The sequence below is a fragment of the Hemiscyllium ocellatum genome, chromosome 3 (assembly GCF_020745735.1).
Source record: "Hemiscyllium ocellatum isolate sHemOce1 chromosome 3, sHemOce1.pat.X.cur, whole genome shotgun sequence".
NCBI classification, from domain to species: Eukaryota; Metazoa; Chordata; class Chondrichthyes; order Orectolobiformes; family Hemiscylliidae; genus Hemiscyllium; species Hemiscyllium ocellatum.
In genome coordinates, this window is record NC_083403.1 from 113,445,507 (window position 1) to 113,461,959 (window position 16,453).

At 40.2% G+C, this 16,453-nt stretch overlaps 1 protein-coding gene across 1 annotated transcript in view; it reads right to left on the bottom strand.

Annotated features, from left to right (window-relative positions):
• LOC132835936 (CUB and sushi domain-containing protein 1-like) overlaps positions 1-16,453 on the bottom strand; it is a 2,426,762-nt gene that overhangs the window by 243,878 nt on the left and 2,166,431 nt on the right. Inside the window, exons 43-44 of the mRNA XM_060855058.1 lie at positions 8,470-8,658; positions 244-421 (exon numbers count right to left, since the gene is read on the bottom strand). Coding sequence (XP_060711041.1) covers positions 244-421; positions 8,470-8,658 — 367 coding nt within the window. The remainder of the gene's footprint in view (positions 1-243; positions 422-8,469; positions 8,659-16,453) is intronic.

Below are 16,453 nucleotides of genomic sequence, written 5' to 3' on the forward strand. Positions count from 1 at the left end.
GGAATATCCTGAAAAAAAATATTGGTTTTGTGACACAGTAAACAATACCCCAGGTAGTTTAGTTTTTCTCTAACTATGCAATACTGTCACATTATAACAGCAGCTATATTTATATCAAGTGTAGTAGCTTAAACATAATATGAAGCTTAATTCAACATTTTGTCCTTGTAATATTAACATTATACTTTAACAAATATGTTCATTCCACATGTAATTTTGTTTGCAAGTAAATATAGGTCATACCATACAGCAATGTAGTCGTTTACTGGTTCTGTCTGTAGCAGTGTGAAATTGATGTAAATCCCATGTCCTGGAGGTACTGTAATGAGCCAACTGCAATCCATTGAGTTTGGATATTCATTTGGAAAGCCAGGGGAGTAGATCGTACCATTTCGAGATGTTATGTTGAGGTTACAGGGAGCTTTAAAACAAGCAAAACATGCAACACATTTAATCACGTTGTCAATCAGTAGATATATATATATAAAACAAAAACTTCCATTTATCACGTGTCTTTCCCAGCATACTGAAAGAATTCACAATCAGTGAAGAACCCTTAGAAGTGGAATCACCTTTGAAAGCAATAAATGTCATAACCAATTTCTAAACAGCACGCTCCCACAAACAGCAAGTGGTAATGATCAGATTGGCTGCTTTTGGAATGTAGATCAAAGGAGAACAGCTGTCAGATCACTGAAACTAACTCCCCTGTTCTTACTTCAAATAGTAAAATATGTCCTTCAGTGTAAAAACAAATAGGATCTCAGAAAAAAAAGACTCTTTAGAAATTCAGCACCTCTGAAAGTGCAACACTCATGGTATTGCATTGGAACACCAACATAAACGAAGTGACCAAGTACATGGAGTGTGACAGGAGTGCTAACAACTGAACTGCAGCTGAAACTTTCACAGATCTTAGACTTCTGTTGGAATTTTAGAAGTGGCTGCACGGCCTAATTATGAACATAGAAATATGGAGTAGAAATAGGTAATGTAGCCCCTTCAGCCTGCTCTTTCATTTAATAAGATCAGCCCTGGTCTCACTATAACCTCAAATCCAGATTCCTCCCACCCCAATGAACTTTCACCTCCCTGCTTAAAGTAATCACTCCATTTTAGGACTCTGCTTCTATTACCTTTTCAGGAAGAAAATTCAAAGGACTCACAACCCTCTGGGGAAAACAGAACATGCTGCATCTTTGTTTTAAATTGGTTTACTCTTTATTTTGAAATAGTAACCTTCATTTTGAGACACTGCCATAAGAGGAAACATCTCCTCCATATCTCCCTTGTCAAACACACTCCAGTATTTTATTATTCCAACCAGGTCACATCTTACTTTTTGGATATTCTATCAGGTAAAAGCCTCACCTGTCTTCATTTCCTCATAAGACAACCTGCCCATTCCAGGTATTAGTCTTCTCTGCACCGCTCCCACCACATTTACAGGGAGAAAGTTGAGGACTGCAGATGCTGAAGATCAGAGTCAAAAAGTGTGGCACTGGAAAAGCACAGCAGGTCAGGCAGCATCTGAGGAGCAGGGCAGTCAACTTTTCCAGCATAAGCTCTTCAGGAATGTGGGAAAGGGGACGCACATGGGGACTGAGAGATAAATTTGGGGGGGGGGGTGTTCGACTGCTGAGGGAGAAGTGGCTGGGAATGCCGTAGGTAGATGAAGATGGGGTGAAAGTGATAGGGTGGTGCAGAGGGTGGAGCGGGTAGGTGGGAAGGAAGATGGATAAGTAGGACAGTTTAAGAGGGCAGTGCCAAATTGGAGAGTTGGATCTGGGATAAGCTGGGGGGGGGGGGGGGGGGGAAATGAGGAAATTGGTGAAATCAACATTGATTCCGTGTGGTTGGAGGGTCCCTAGATGGAAGATGAGATGATCTTCCTCCAGTCATTGGGTGGCTAGGATTTGGTGGTGGAGGTGGCCCAGGACTTGCATGTCCTTGGCACAGTGGGAGGGGGAGTTGAAGTGGTCGGTCACAGGGCGGTGGAGTTGTTTAATGTGTGTGTCCCAGAGACATTCTCTGAAATGTTCCGTAAGTTGGTGTCCCATCTCCTTGATGTAGAGGAGACCACATTGAGAGCAAAGGACACAATAGATGAGGTGTAAAACCTATGCACACACCTATCCCTTCACCTCCATCCAAGGCCCCAAAGAATCCTTCTATATCCAGCAGCGATTTTCCTGCTCATCCAAACACCTCATCTCTTGTGTCCATTGCTCATGATGCAGTCTCCTCCACTTCAGGGATGCCAACTTGCAGAGCGTTTCAGAGAACATCTCTGGGACACACACAATAAACACCTCATTTTCCACCTTGGGAGCCTCCAACCACATGGAATCAATGTCAATTTCACCAGTTTCCTCATCTTCCCTTGTCCCACCTTATCCCAGATCCAATCTTCTAACTCACCACCACGCTCTTGAACTGTCCCACCTGTCCATCTGCCTTCTTAATTTCTATCTACTTGACCCTCTTCTCCAACCTATCCACATCACCCCCACCTCCAGCTACCTATCACATTCCTGGCAACCTTCCAATCCTCTCCCGTTTGTCTCACAGCCCCCTTTGGCCTCCATGACATTCAAGATGAAGAGCTTATGTTCAAAACGCGACCCTCCTGCTCGTCAGATGCTGCCTGACCAGCAGTGCTTTGCCAGTGCCACCATATTTGCAGCCTTCCTTCAATGACCTGTGGCTGAAGGGGAAATCCCATTTGCTCAACATGAAGACCATACCAGCCCAGCACTGAAGCAAGAATACATTTCAGTTTCTCACCTTCTTGAAATGGTTGGTGAATGTGAGCATCAATATAATCTACTGGACCTACCTTTATGTCAGTCTAGAGAAATTTAGAAATATGAATAGCGCAGAATACTCTGTCAAATTTTATAAAGAGGAGCCTGGAAAAACCTAATCTCTATTCAGGTTGGTAGACCATTAGAACACAGTGATGGAAAGCTTGCGTACCTAAAAAGCCCAAAAAGGTACTGGCAGAGCTGCCTCTGCAAGATACTACAAATTCATTGGAAGGATAGACATACAAACATCTGCTTTATCACTCAGTCTACATGCCTGATGAAGCACAGACCACATTCGATCAGCTCCATTGGACAGGCCACAGAATTCTCCTACATGACATGGGACTCTTGAAACAAGTGCTCGACTCAGAGCTTTGACATGGCAAGTGAGCCACAGGTGGGCAGACGGAGTGTTTCAAAGCCCTTCCTGAAAACATCCAACATACCCAAAAACACTTGAGAAACCTTGACCTAAGACAACCCAAAAGGGAAAGGAAAGCATCTGGGAAGGATCTTGTCTCAGAGCTGATGATGAGCTGAAGTCAGACATTAGCAAAGAAAGCAGCACATGGCAACCCAGACTTCACACTCTTCCATTCCCCCAAATACTGTCTGACCCCATCTATGACAGAGACAGCAGATTTTGTATTAGAGTCTTACACACCTGAGATCTAATTTTTAGGATGGAGCGAGTCATGATGGACTGCCAAAGAGAACAAGAACCAACAGATTGATACTGTACACGGTGCTGCAGACGTTGTCTCTCCATTGTAGCATCAGACATCAGAGGATGCTGTGACAAGTGTAAAATCTCATTGGACGACTTCACAATAAATGCTGGTTAAGGTACTGTACAGTAATACCCACATCTTCAGAACAAGCAAAGACTGCAAGATTTACAAGATCATTTAATTTTCATCCAAGATCCAATAGTTTGACTCTAGTGTTCTTGGGAAGACGCTTGTTTAATATGGAGGCTGTCTACATATCAACATCGACACGAGTCTTGAAAGTTCCAGCTGTGTCATGCTAACTTGGAAAAACTGGATTGAGGACATCATCCCAATCCTTCACGTTCAGTGGAACGGAGAGCAAGTGTGCTGAGGTATTCTGGAAAGATTCCAAGAGCCTCAACATCAAGGTTCTCCATAAACAGGTCTTCAAAAGCAAAGCTATGATGGTCTCAGGGCACAGATCAGGTAAATCCTCAACCACATATAAAGGCAAAGAACTATCAGCTTGTTGAACAGTAGAGCATAAATTCCTGATTGGGACAATGAGATTTAAAACTTTGGAAGCAGAGAGCACATTGTCATTGGTTAACTGTCACTTAAAATGAATTGTGCTCAATGAATGCATCAAATTGGGTGATTAATGGATCTTAATAAATCGTTTGCTGTTCTGATCCAACAAGATGTCAGCAGGTTCCTTATGCTCTTCATCTGGATGAGTGTCAGCAACTCTATCATTATCAATATCATCAAACCGAGCAGGTATTTTATGAACTTTATTGAAATATTAATGGTCTTAGTCTGGCAGAATGCTACGCAAGCTGAGGAAAAGCTTATCTGTTCGTCCTGATTGCTCACACAATGGCAAGATACCTGTCTTCTGAGTTACAGAATTTGACCTTATGTGAAGATCTAATGGTCCCACACTTCTAGGGAGGAGGAAGCCATGGCATGGAGAGCGCTGGCATCAGCTATTGACTACATTTCATCGAATAATTAATGTAAGCAGTGCGAGATTGCTGGCTTATTAAATTTCTAAGTGCATGACCTGACCTTGAGCTATTGTGCCTCTTCTTCACTGGGCTGGAGTGAATAAGTTGTTGCCTTAACGAACCACTTTGCTCTCCAGTGGGAGCGACAACACTTTATCAAGAGGTAGATAATAACACTGAGGTTAAAAACAATGACTGCAGATGCTGGAAACCAGATTCTGGATTAGTGGTGCTGGAAGAGCACAGCAGTTCAGGCAGCATCCAAGGAGCAGCGAAATCGACGTTTCGGGCAAAAGCCCTTCATCAAGAATAACACTGAGCCCACCTCTTGGCAAGGGGTAATCTTCAAAATGGCCCACAGACATTGATACACATTCTCAGGCCTCTCATCTGACAGCAATTCAACACCAAATGGTCAAACTTCAGTTAAACTTGTCACCAAAGAAAAGTACATTATAAGGACAGAAAGGTGGTCATGCTCTCAGGGGGACCATGGACACCCTGTCACTAGTGAATCATAGTCACATTGATGGTTTCCCTCAATGGAAGGGACTTAAATGTTAAAATCCAGCTAATCAGGTCAGGAATACATAAGGCTATATTACCACATCAATTATGACCTGAGAGGGACTATTAAATGAAACAAACAGGTTGAGGTAATTTTGCAAAACAAAACTTCAATCAGCAGACTTATGCTAATCTTTATGGAAAAAATTCCTTAAATTCTGTCAGCAAAAGTAATATGCCCTTAGGATACAAATGAAGTCAGTCAGGCAGAGTGGCATACCCATCTACCTATGCTGAAGGTTTCAAACTGATCATTTTCCTTCTTTTATCTTATGAATAAAGGAACACTGAGATTAATCTGAAATGTTACTGTGAATTACACTGTACATTGCACATTTTAGTGATGACATTGGCACTTCAGTTTTTAGAAACAGAAGCATATTAATTTGCATATCCATTCAGCCTAAGTCTTCTAAACTTATATTACTTACCCAAAAGAGTAAAATCTGTTGTGATGTCCTTATACAACATCAGTTATATTACCACCAGAAGCTATAAAGTGAGAGAGCCTGATAAGTAGTACAGTTTCTAAATATGACACAATGCAGTTTATGTGACATGAATGAATCTCATCACAAATAATCTTGCCATACTGCTTTGGTTTGTTCCAAGAGCAAACAATAATCATACCAATCAAGAAAATTGGGCAATATGAGAACATTCTGGCTATAACACAGGTTTAGATGCCTGCAATTTTCAAATTTCTAATTGTGTATTTAGCAGGAAACCATTTTTGGGCTGGAATATGGGAGAACTACATGGGGAGTACAGCTCATACCCTTCATCAGGTTTATAGGCCACCAAAACACTCTGGGAAGAAAGAAATCAGCTTCTTTAGGGCCTCACATGTAATGGTATTTTTTTTGGATCCTGAGAACATTGAGATGTTACTTTGGTAAAGACCACTCCCACTCTGGTTATACTCTATTCCACCGTCTTCCGTCGGGCAAAAGATATAAAAGATTGAATGCATGTGCAAATAAATTCAAGAACAGCTTCTTCCCTGATGTCATCTGGTTTTTGAAAAGACCTCTCACATATTCATGTTGCTCTCTCTCTCTATATATACCTTCTCTCTGGCTGTAACACTCTATTCGGCACTCTGTTCTGCTATCTGATGCACAGTGTATGGTACGGTCTGCCTGTGTAGCATGCAAAAAAAAATCACTTTTCACTATATGTGACAGTTCATGTGACAATAAGAAATCAAACTCATCTCAAATAGCTAACTCTTCTAAGGGGCAAACATTCTGCAATGTATATGGCACATTGTGATCATCTGGCGTCACAGCTTTAGTGGGGTATAATGGTATCATGTGCTCTTCGTGCCATCTTTTCTGGTGCTTTTTTTTTACATTCCTATGCTACAGAAGCTATGTTGTCATTGGTAGATTTTTCAGCCATTATGTATCATCACCACTCAGTTCTGCACTGTTCTGTTAATGGACTACTATTTATCACTCCAACTTTTTTCTAGAATGAGCTCTTCCCTGGAATGCCAGAAGTCTGATATTGAACAACAACAACAACACTGACTTCAATGAATTCTCATATTAGTTCTGCTACTGGACCTCCACAATCTTATTCTTCAATCAGCCTGTATTCAGGTATTTCATAAAATCACCTCGTCATTCACTTGGTGTCTGAAACCTTCTGTTGAATTTGGTCCTTCCTAAAATCGTATACTTTGTTTGAAATTGTGGTGGAAGGCTTTTAACTTAAGATTATTTAAAATCAATTAAAGCTTTGTCAGACAAACATATCAGTGGCTACTCTTCCTGTGGAGAAAAATAATGTGTTGACCTGTCACTGCCCAAATTTGCAGCAATTTGTTACCTCAAGCAGTTTTTTCTCCAAAATACCAGTTTTGATTTGAATGTGATCCTTCCATGTGTCCAAACCTCTCAGATCTTCTAACTCAGGATTCATAGCTTTTCTAAATGGTTTTGTGGTTCAGCTGATTTTCAAATTACCTGATGCAGTCACTTTCTTTTCCTGGGAACTTGTAAGTTAGACATTGTTTTTATTTCGTAAATGTTGTGAAGCTGCTGAAAATTGCTTTGCTCTAAGTTAGCTCAATAATCTCTCACATTTTGCTGAAGTGTGTGTGGGAGGTGTGTGTGTGTGGGGGGGAGGGGTGTGTGTGTGTGGGGGAGGGGTGTGTGTGTGGGGGGAGGGGTGTGTGTGGGGGGGTGTTTGTGGGGGGAGGGGTGTGTGTGTGGGGGGGAGGGGTGTGTGTGTGGGGGGGGAGGGGTGTGTGTGTGGGGGTTGTGTGTTTGGGGGGGAGGGGTGTGTGTGGGGGGGGGGAGGGGTGTGTGTGGGGGGATGTGGTCTGCTGGGCTTTAGTTTTAAGCAGTGCTTGCTAGGGATCTGGTTTTGCTAGCACTAGCTGTCCAGTGCACAATTAAAATTGCTTTCTGCCTTTTTCATGTCTTATCTTGGTTCTTTGCCTGAGAACCTGCAATCACTGTTTTGGGATTTTCTTCAGGAGCTACATACTTCTTGATGCAGTTTTGAATGGGTTCTAAATTAGATTTTCTGACTTTCACTGCCTCCATTTTGTCAATCCAGCACCTTTGGTGCTTCTCAACTTTATATTTTCTCGGTCTAACATTTAGTCTTCTTAAAAGTTGAATTTCCAGTCCATTGTATGTCGGCTTATCTAGCTTTGGAGTTGTTGGATTGTTCAAACAACCACCAGCTTATTGCATAATAAGGAATGAAATATAGCTGTACATAAGTAGGTCTTAACGTGCTGAAGCCATGATCATTTCCCATCAGCTCTCAGTCACTTATCCTTCCCCATTGTAGAAGATACCGCTTACTCTTACAACAAAGACCTCCATCCAAGTGCGACAAGTGAGAATACATTGCCAATTGCTAACAAGGTCACAAAAGCACTGAAAGTTGGACTCCATTTCCTGTCAGAGATTATGTAAGTTTGCAGTTGCCATTATCAAAGCTCCATCAATGTACTGCTGGTATATAACCACTGGAGTTTTCATGCATCTCCAAGGATGAAGTCTTGAAAACAGCTTTCATCCTGCATTAGTTATACCTCTGATAGAATCACACAGCTCTAACAGAGTTAGTGTGGGTGGTTCCTCAGAGACAAGGGCTTACTTCCAAGGCCATGAGATGCTACCAAAATAACCTGACTACTGATGAACAGGTAAAGGTACAACCCAAAGCCAAATGAGTACAAGAGCTGTGATTGAAGAACCCATTGGTTTGTTGAATATAGGAAATTTGTGAACATTCTTTAGCATTCATGAGCCATTCACCGGAACAGTCATCTCCGTCCTATGCAGCAGACTGGAGTTGCTGGAAAAGAAAGGTGATGAAAGAAGAAATGAATAAAGAAAGTACCTTCACATTTTGGGAATGGATGGTTCCAGTTCCTGTTGATCCCATGATGGCACGTAAGAACATGTTGCCCAATCAGGATGTAACCAGGGTAACACTCAAACGATATAGACTGACCCACACTATAGTCAGAATTAATGATAAATCCATTCTGAAATGGTCGTGGATCAGGGCAACTTTGAAGCTCATAAGCTAAAAGAAATGACAATCAGAAGGTTAGTAGCAGGTAACAAAGAGGCAATCAGCTTGTAAGGCCATCCTTGAATATTTCAAGTAAGTTCCACCCATCTAACATAATGATATTCCTCAAAGCTTAAGTTCTTCCCTAGACACCCGAGGGGAGAACAAAAGCCGTAAAGACACATTTAAAATGATTGTAAAGGCACTGAGGTTTAATATTTTGCCTTACAATCTCTTATATGTCCGACTCTTAATCCTATCAGGGAGGAGGTGCTGAAAATTGACTATGAAAGAAACACAATGAGTACAGAGTTCCTCTCATACAGTTCCAAATTTCATCGAGACTCACAATGGACACAGGCTTAAGATCATGTTAAGTGTCACAATTATGTTTAACTTTACGATTTAAAGAGAACAAAAAAGGACAATAAAATCGCAATAAATTAAATCACCCTCAAATTTGTGTCAAGTGGAGCTTTGAGATGGTTGAGAAAGCCCCATGTGGCTGATTTGCATATAAATGTATTCTGTGCCAAAAAAAAAGAAAAACATGACAAGTATGTGTAAAAACATAATTACTTTTCAATTTGTTCCCACCTTACATTGGTCTGATCTTATACAGTAAAAGCATTGAGGAACATTGGGAATTGCTCCGGAAAAATACAGTAAATGTTTTATGCCGAACACACTGTCTTCAGATGAGTCCGCTAAGCTGTCAATGCAGTCAAACATGTTTACAATTTTTTTTAGCACTGCAGTGTGAAATCCTGAAGCACCTCAATACTTTAAGTAGCATCAATAAGGGAAACAAGCGGCTTTATCGGACTCTTCGGGATCGAGGGATAGTTGACACGCTTCCTTTTCTTCTGTTGATGCATTTTGCTCATTTTCTTGATCCATGCTTCAAAAGTGCTGGAGGTCATCCTTCTGGTTTTGTTACCCTCATACTAATAGTCAAAAGTCAATATATCTTCTTGGACTTTCCTTCCACAAAAAGGTTTTCAGTGCTATCCGTGTTGGTGTAGACTACAGTAGTGGGTGAAGTCTTCATTAATTCTCTTACTACCATTACATGTTTCATCTCTCAATGTTAAAGGGCAATCTGGCAAAAGACAGTAAAACAGTCCATTTTATCTGTGTTCGAATTTATCCCTTGGTGTATTCCCATTCAGGATTTTGAGAGATCATTTTGCAACTATTACAATTGCCTTGCCCATGATTTTGCATTCTAGCATGGCCTGAATCAGCTCTAATTAGTTGGCTTGGTCATACAAAGCATGTGGGCTAGTTTGTTTCATGCGTACATGCAACACTGTGTCCAAAATGAGGTGAACGTAAGACATTTAAAGTGAACATGAGATGTCTGCTTAGTGTATGTGCCTCTTAATAGATGTCACATGACTACAACTGACAACGAGGGACATTTGTACATGATTCCAAAGAAAGCTTGGCTCACCTGGAGTTATCACTCCAAAATTTTGGCTTATCATAGGTAACCTTTTGTTGAGTTTTCTATTCTGTTGGTGGAAGAGGCTAACAACTTCAGCATGACCGGAGTTTCACATTACCCAAATTGGACTCATTTTGCATTAGAAAAAAACTTTAAAATAAAGATTTGTATGTCAGTCTCCTTTTCCTAACATAGGTTATGCAGTTTCTGAATTTGTGGGTAAGGCAAGGCACTCTGCTCTCACGCCCACTGCACACTTCTGTCTGAAAGAAAACTTATTAGTTTCCCAATACATGATGGAAACACAGACTCCAACTTGCATCTGCTGAACCTTAAAAAATTTAGCAATTAAAAAAAATTGCCAGATCATTAAGCTGAAACAATCTTTTGTAAAGAAATTGTTTCAGCAAGAGAAGCCTTAAAGAGAAAATAGAAACTGTGTGCATTGCATTTCCCTTTGTACTAGGAAAGCAGTGAGTGGGTGTAATTGATTTTCATGTGGGTGCACTAGAGTCAGGATATTAAATTATGAATTCATCTCATGCATCTAAATTAAAAAACCTCTGAAACTTTTGCAGCATTTCATTTTGTTATTATATTTGTACTTCTTGCTGCTTTCATCATCGCTATCGTGCTGCTGTAAATTTGTTTTGTCTATAAAAGCGCATAAAAATGTGTTGCTGGAAAAGCACAGCAGGTCAGGCAGCATCAAAGGAACAGGAGAATCGACATTTCGGGCATAAGCCCTTCTTCAGGAACTGAAACGTTGATTCTCCTGTTCCTTTGATGCTGCCTGACCTGCTGCGCTTTTCCAGCAACACAATTTTAAGCTCTGATCTCCAGCATCTGCAGTCCTCAGTTTCTCCTTTGACTATATAAGGACAATTTCAAAATAACTTTTATTTTTGCAAGTATTGGAAAGTTCAGTGTACAGAGTATTCACTAAGGTTCTCATATTTAATCAAAGAAATAATGAAACTTCATTATGCGTTGTAACTTAGAGGCTACAGATTGTAATGATGCTTTTACTGGCTCATGAGAGATATTTGCGCCTTTCAGTTAATTAAAGTGAGACTTCTTATTTTTGTGCTGTTCTGAAAAACTCAAAAAGTAATTTTAGCATCACTTAGAAATTATTAGAGCTGCTACCATAGAATAATATTAAATAACTTTGGAGAAAAAGGTATCAGCCAACCAGAACTACCAACACAGATTTATTAAATCAAAGTTGTGTCTCATAGAAGTGTGACATGCATTGGGGAAATAATGTTGTAGGTGCTGTGTTTATGAAATTTCAAAGAAAGTTTTTTTCAGGTCGAAGCAAAACCGGTGAAAATTAAAATAAATAATATTATTGGAAGCGACTATTTAGAATCTATTATAATACTTAGATGTAAGGACAAAATGTAATATAGACATATTAAAATAGATGGGAAAATAGTTGCAATGAAGAAAAAATAAATTTACAATGGATATGGATAGGTTAGGTGAATGAGTCAAAATTTGGCAGATCAAGTTTAATGTGAATCAGTGTAAGATTGTCCATTTTGGTCAGAGGAATCGAAAGGCAACTTATTATCGAAATGTAGAGAAACTTCAGAGCACTTCAGTGCAGAGGAATCCTTGTGTGGAGAATGTGTCTTCAGGCATGAATAGCAGAAAGTTGGTATGCAGGTATAGCAAGTAACAAGGAAGGCAAATGGAATTCTGGCATTTGTTGCTAAAGTAACAAAATGTAAGTATTATTGCACAAAGCATTAATAAGAGTATTGCATGTAAATTACTTGAGGTGTGATGTATTTCCATTCGAGACAATACAGAGCAAGTTCAGTAGTTTGATGACAGAGCCAAGAGGTTTGTCTTAGAATAATGATTTGGAGGTGCTGCTCCGAAAGCCGATGCTTCCGAATAAACTTGTTGGTCTATAACCTGGTGTTGTGTGATTTTTAACCATGTCTTACAAATAGAGATTGAGCAGTTTAGTCCCACACTCTCTGGAGTCCAGAAGAATGAGAAGAGATCTAATTGAAGTATATAAAATGCTAAGAGGGAGGGATTGACAAAGTAGATGTGGAAGGGATGTTTCCTCATGTGAAATGAGAGATTGTAGTATTAGGATAAGGGAAGCAGATTTAAAACTGAAATGAGGAGGAATTACTTCTCCCAAACGCTCATGAATCTATGGAATTCACTAATCCCAGAGTACAGTGGATGCCAGGCGATTAAGTAAATTTGACAGATAGATAGATTTTAGATTCGTATTGAGTTGAAAGATTATGCATCACAGGCAGGAAAGTTGAGTTGAGGCTGAAATGAAATCAGTCATGATAACATCAAATGGTGGAGTAGGTCTGAAAGGCTGAATTGAATACTCCATGCTCCGAGTTAATACATTCTTTCTGAACAGTACAGAGAGACCAGTCAAAAACCAAACATTATAGATGACAAAAAAGATCAGTTTTGGCTGCAAGCATTGAAACTGGGGTTACATTAAGGCTGTTAGTCAACTCTTTTAAAAAAATTTGGAATATCGAGCAGAATATCGAACGTTCACTTGTTCACAATGATTGTGCATGGTTAATGTGAAGGGGACTGCAGACAGCTTGGCATTTGTGCAGATAGACAATGAGTTTTTTTTTATTCTTGGAATTCTTGGAAGCTTTGTTAGCAAGACCAGGTAACACACATCAAGATGAAGACCAAAGTGAAAACTTGTGTACTCAAGTGTGAAACTTTAAATTGCAGAAAGGGAGCAGAAGGAATTAATAATTCAGTTCGACAACTCTTAAAGAAGTGGAAGGTGAACCAATAAAATTATTAAAAGTAATACGCAATTGGATGAATAGGGTTCTGAGGAACACTTGAAAGACAAACAGATTGTGACAAACCAACATAAATCATTAGTTTTGCTACCATTAGAATAGCTGAAAATATTTCCACAGATTAGAATTATTTGAGGAGAAACGAGCAGGTTAGACCACAGGGAGCCAATGGATGATATCTATCTGGACTTCCGGAAGGCCTTTGATAAGGTGCCACACTGGAGGCTACTGAGTAAGATAATGGCCCATGGTATTAGAGGCAAGTTGGATGGAAGATTGGCTGACAGAAAGCAGAGAGTGAGGATAAAGTGGTCCTTCTCAGGATGGAAGCCGGTGACTAGTGGTGTTCCAGAAGGCTCAGTGCTGGGACCACAACTTTTCAGTTCATGCACTAATAATCTGGATGAAGAAACTGAGGGCATTCTGGATAAGTTTGCAGATGATACAAGATAGGTGGTGGGGCAAGTAGTATTGAGGAGGCAGGGAGGCTGCAGAAAAATTTAGACAGATTAGGAGAGTGGGCAAAGAAATGGCAGATGAAATACAATGTGGTAAAGTGTGAAGTCATGCACTTTGGGAAGGAAGAATAGAGGCATAGCGAAAGTGAGGACTGCAAATGCTGGAGATTAGAGTCAAGAGTGTGGTGCTGGAAAAGCCCAGCAGCTCAGGCAGCATCCGACGAGCAGGAGAATTGACATTTCGGACAAAAGCCCGAAATGAGGAATAGAGGCATGGGCTCTTTTATAAATGTGGAGAAAATTCATAAATCTGAAGTGCAAAGGGACTTGAGAGTCCTGGACCAGGTTTCTGTTAAGGTAAACTTGCATGTTGAGTTTGTAAGTAAAAATAATGTTGTCATTATTTCAAGAGGACTGGAATATAAAAGCAGGAATGTACTTTTGAGGTGGTATAAAGCTCTGGTCAAACCACATTTAGAGCATTGTGAGAACGTTTGGGCTCCATAACCTTAGACAGGATATATTGGCCCTGGAAGGAGTCCAGAGGAGGTTTATGAGAATGATCCCAGGAATGAAAGGCTTAATATATAAGGAATGTTTGAGGACTCTGGGACTATACTCAATGGAGTTTAGAAGGATGGGGGGGGGAGATAATTGAAACTTACAGAATACTGAACAGCCTGGACAGAGTGAAAGTTGGGAAAATATTTCCATTTGAAGGAGAGACCATGACTTGAAGGCACAGCCTTTGCATAAATGGAAGACCGTTGAGAATATAGATAAGGAGAAATTTCTTGCACTAAAGAGTGGTGAATTTGTGGAATTCATTGCCACAAAAGATTGTGGAGGCCAGGTCATTGAGTACATTTAAAATAGAGATAGCCAATTTCTTGATTGCCAAGGGGATCAAAGGTTACAGGGAGAAAGTAAGGAAAATTGGATTGAAAAACCTACCAGCCATGATTGAATGGCAGAGCAGACTTGATGGGCTGAATAGCCTAATTTCTGCTCCTGTATTTTATGGTCTTATAGTTTTCACCAGCTCTTCTGTCCTAAACCTGACATAACTTGAGTTCAATGACATTATGAGAGATGATAGAATTAAGGACCCCCAAGTTGGCAGCTGAACTTCTTCAGAATGGATTTGGTGTCGAGCTGGATAGAAACAAAGAGGTACAACTTGAATTGACATTGAAGTAGTCACAAGTTGGCCCCAATAAGAAAGGATGGTGCAATTGGAGTGCATTGATAAAGATTATAGCTTTGGGCTCGAAGAAATAATTAATATTTAAGCAGTCAACTCCTGGTCCATCCAATTGTACCCACTTATTTCTGCTGGTGAGTATGCCACTCAGCACTGTGCTATCTGTTTGGGTGACATGGCTGTCATTGTCGAAAAGCTGGCAGTGCACAACGGCTCAGAGATGTGGATGTGACTGTTGCAGTAAGAATGTGCGAGAGAGGTGAAGTCTGGACATCAGGTAAGAGACATGATTGTTAGAAATTGTGGGTGTGAGAGTTATAGGGATCCAGTGAATTGAAGCGTATCTGGGGCTTTGTGGTGGGATGTGGGATTTGCATTCATTGATCATGTCAAGTCTTGTGAGGCTACTGTGCGTCTTAAAGTACGGCTCACTGCTGGAAGCATGGCAATTGACATCTATAGCTATCTGTTCCCATTGCCCTTTTTGCGTTTGTCTAATGGGCCTCCTTTTACTTTATGGCAATGCAGGTCACCTCTCCTCTTCACCAAAACCTTTTGGACTCTGAACTGTCATATTTTGGCCACTAAGTGGCTCCTTAAAGTTTCAGAAAGGCACCACTGGTACTCATGTATATTGTAACATGAAATATGAAAGATGCCACAGTTATGGAGTTAGCGGCAAACTTCCATCAGTCACCTGCAGGTCAGAAAAAGTCACGATCAGTGTACTGATTTGGCACCAATATGACCATTTGAAGCTCTGGTTGAACAGGCATTCAAGAACATTAGCCCTTAAATGAAGGGCTCCCCACCAGGAAGCATCAACAACTTAGAGGCAGTTTTGGAATACTGCTTCCGATTGTAACTTTGTTGTTGTTTGTCAAAGTTTCAATTATCTAAAGATCTGGCAAGTGCTGAAATACTTCTGTGCTGACTTAAACACTTGCACATAAATCAGTTGCCTTCCAGACATGGGCAGACAATCAGCTTTCTCTAAGCATTGAGCACAATTATGAAGATGAGTAGCAGCTTCCTGTCATAGGAAAAGCTTCCAGCAGCATGCAGAAGAGAAGGAAATTTCTCATTTTTCATTTAAAGGAAATGGTCTCAACTAGCAAAGCCAATATTTATTGCCTACTCCTAACCACCCTCAAGAAACTGCTGGTAAAGCTGCACGCTCGAACTCTTGCAGTTGCAAGTGGGTGATTGGTTTATACAATTGAGGAATATTTCAGAGAGCAATTAGCATCAAACACTTTAGAATAGTCCTGGTGTAACATTTAGGTTAGACCAACTTCAGACAACAAATCAGTGAATTAGATAGATTTTTTAAACAACAATCTAGTAGTTTTGTGATTACTATTTACTAAGATGAATTCTAAATCTGGAATCGACAATATTCTGATGTTGACAAACAGAATCATAGAGTACCAAAGCAGCAAAATTGAATTAAGACACCAGCATGGCTCCACCTGAAGCAGTGTGTTCAATTCTGGGTGCCACACTTTAGGGAAATAAGTGAAGACTTTAAAGAAAGTGCAGAAAAATGTATGAGGGTTGTTTCAAGATGACATGAGAGGGAACGCTAGGATTGTTCTATTCACAGCCCAGAAGCAAACAGGGAGATTACAGAGGGTGTTGAAAATCACAAATGAATTGGAACTGTACCTAACAATTCAAGAATCCATAATGATAGGGTTCAAATTTAAGGGGATTTGGCAACAAAATACAGATGATACCTGAGAAATAATCTGCTTTGTGCATGAGTGATTGGGATTTGAAATTCACCAACTGACATTGATATAATCACTGAATTATAGCTAGTGGATAAAGATTCAACTGACGCATTCAAAAGATAATTGGATACACACAA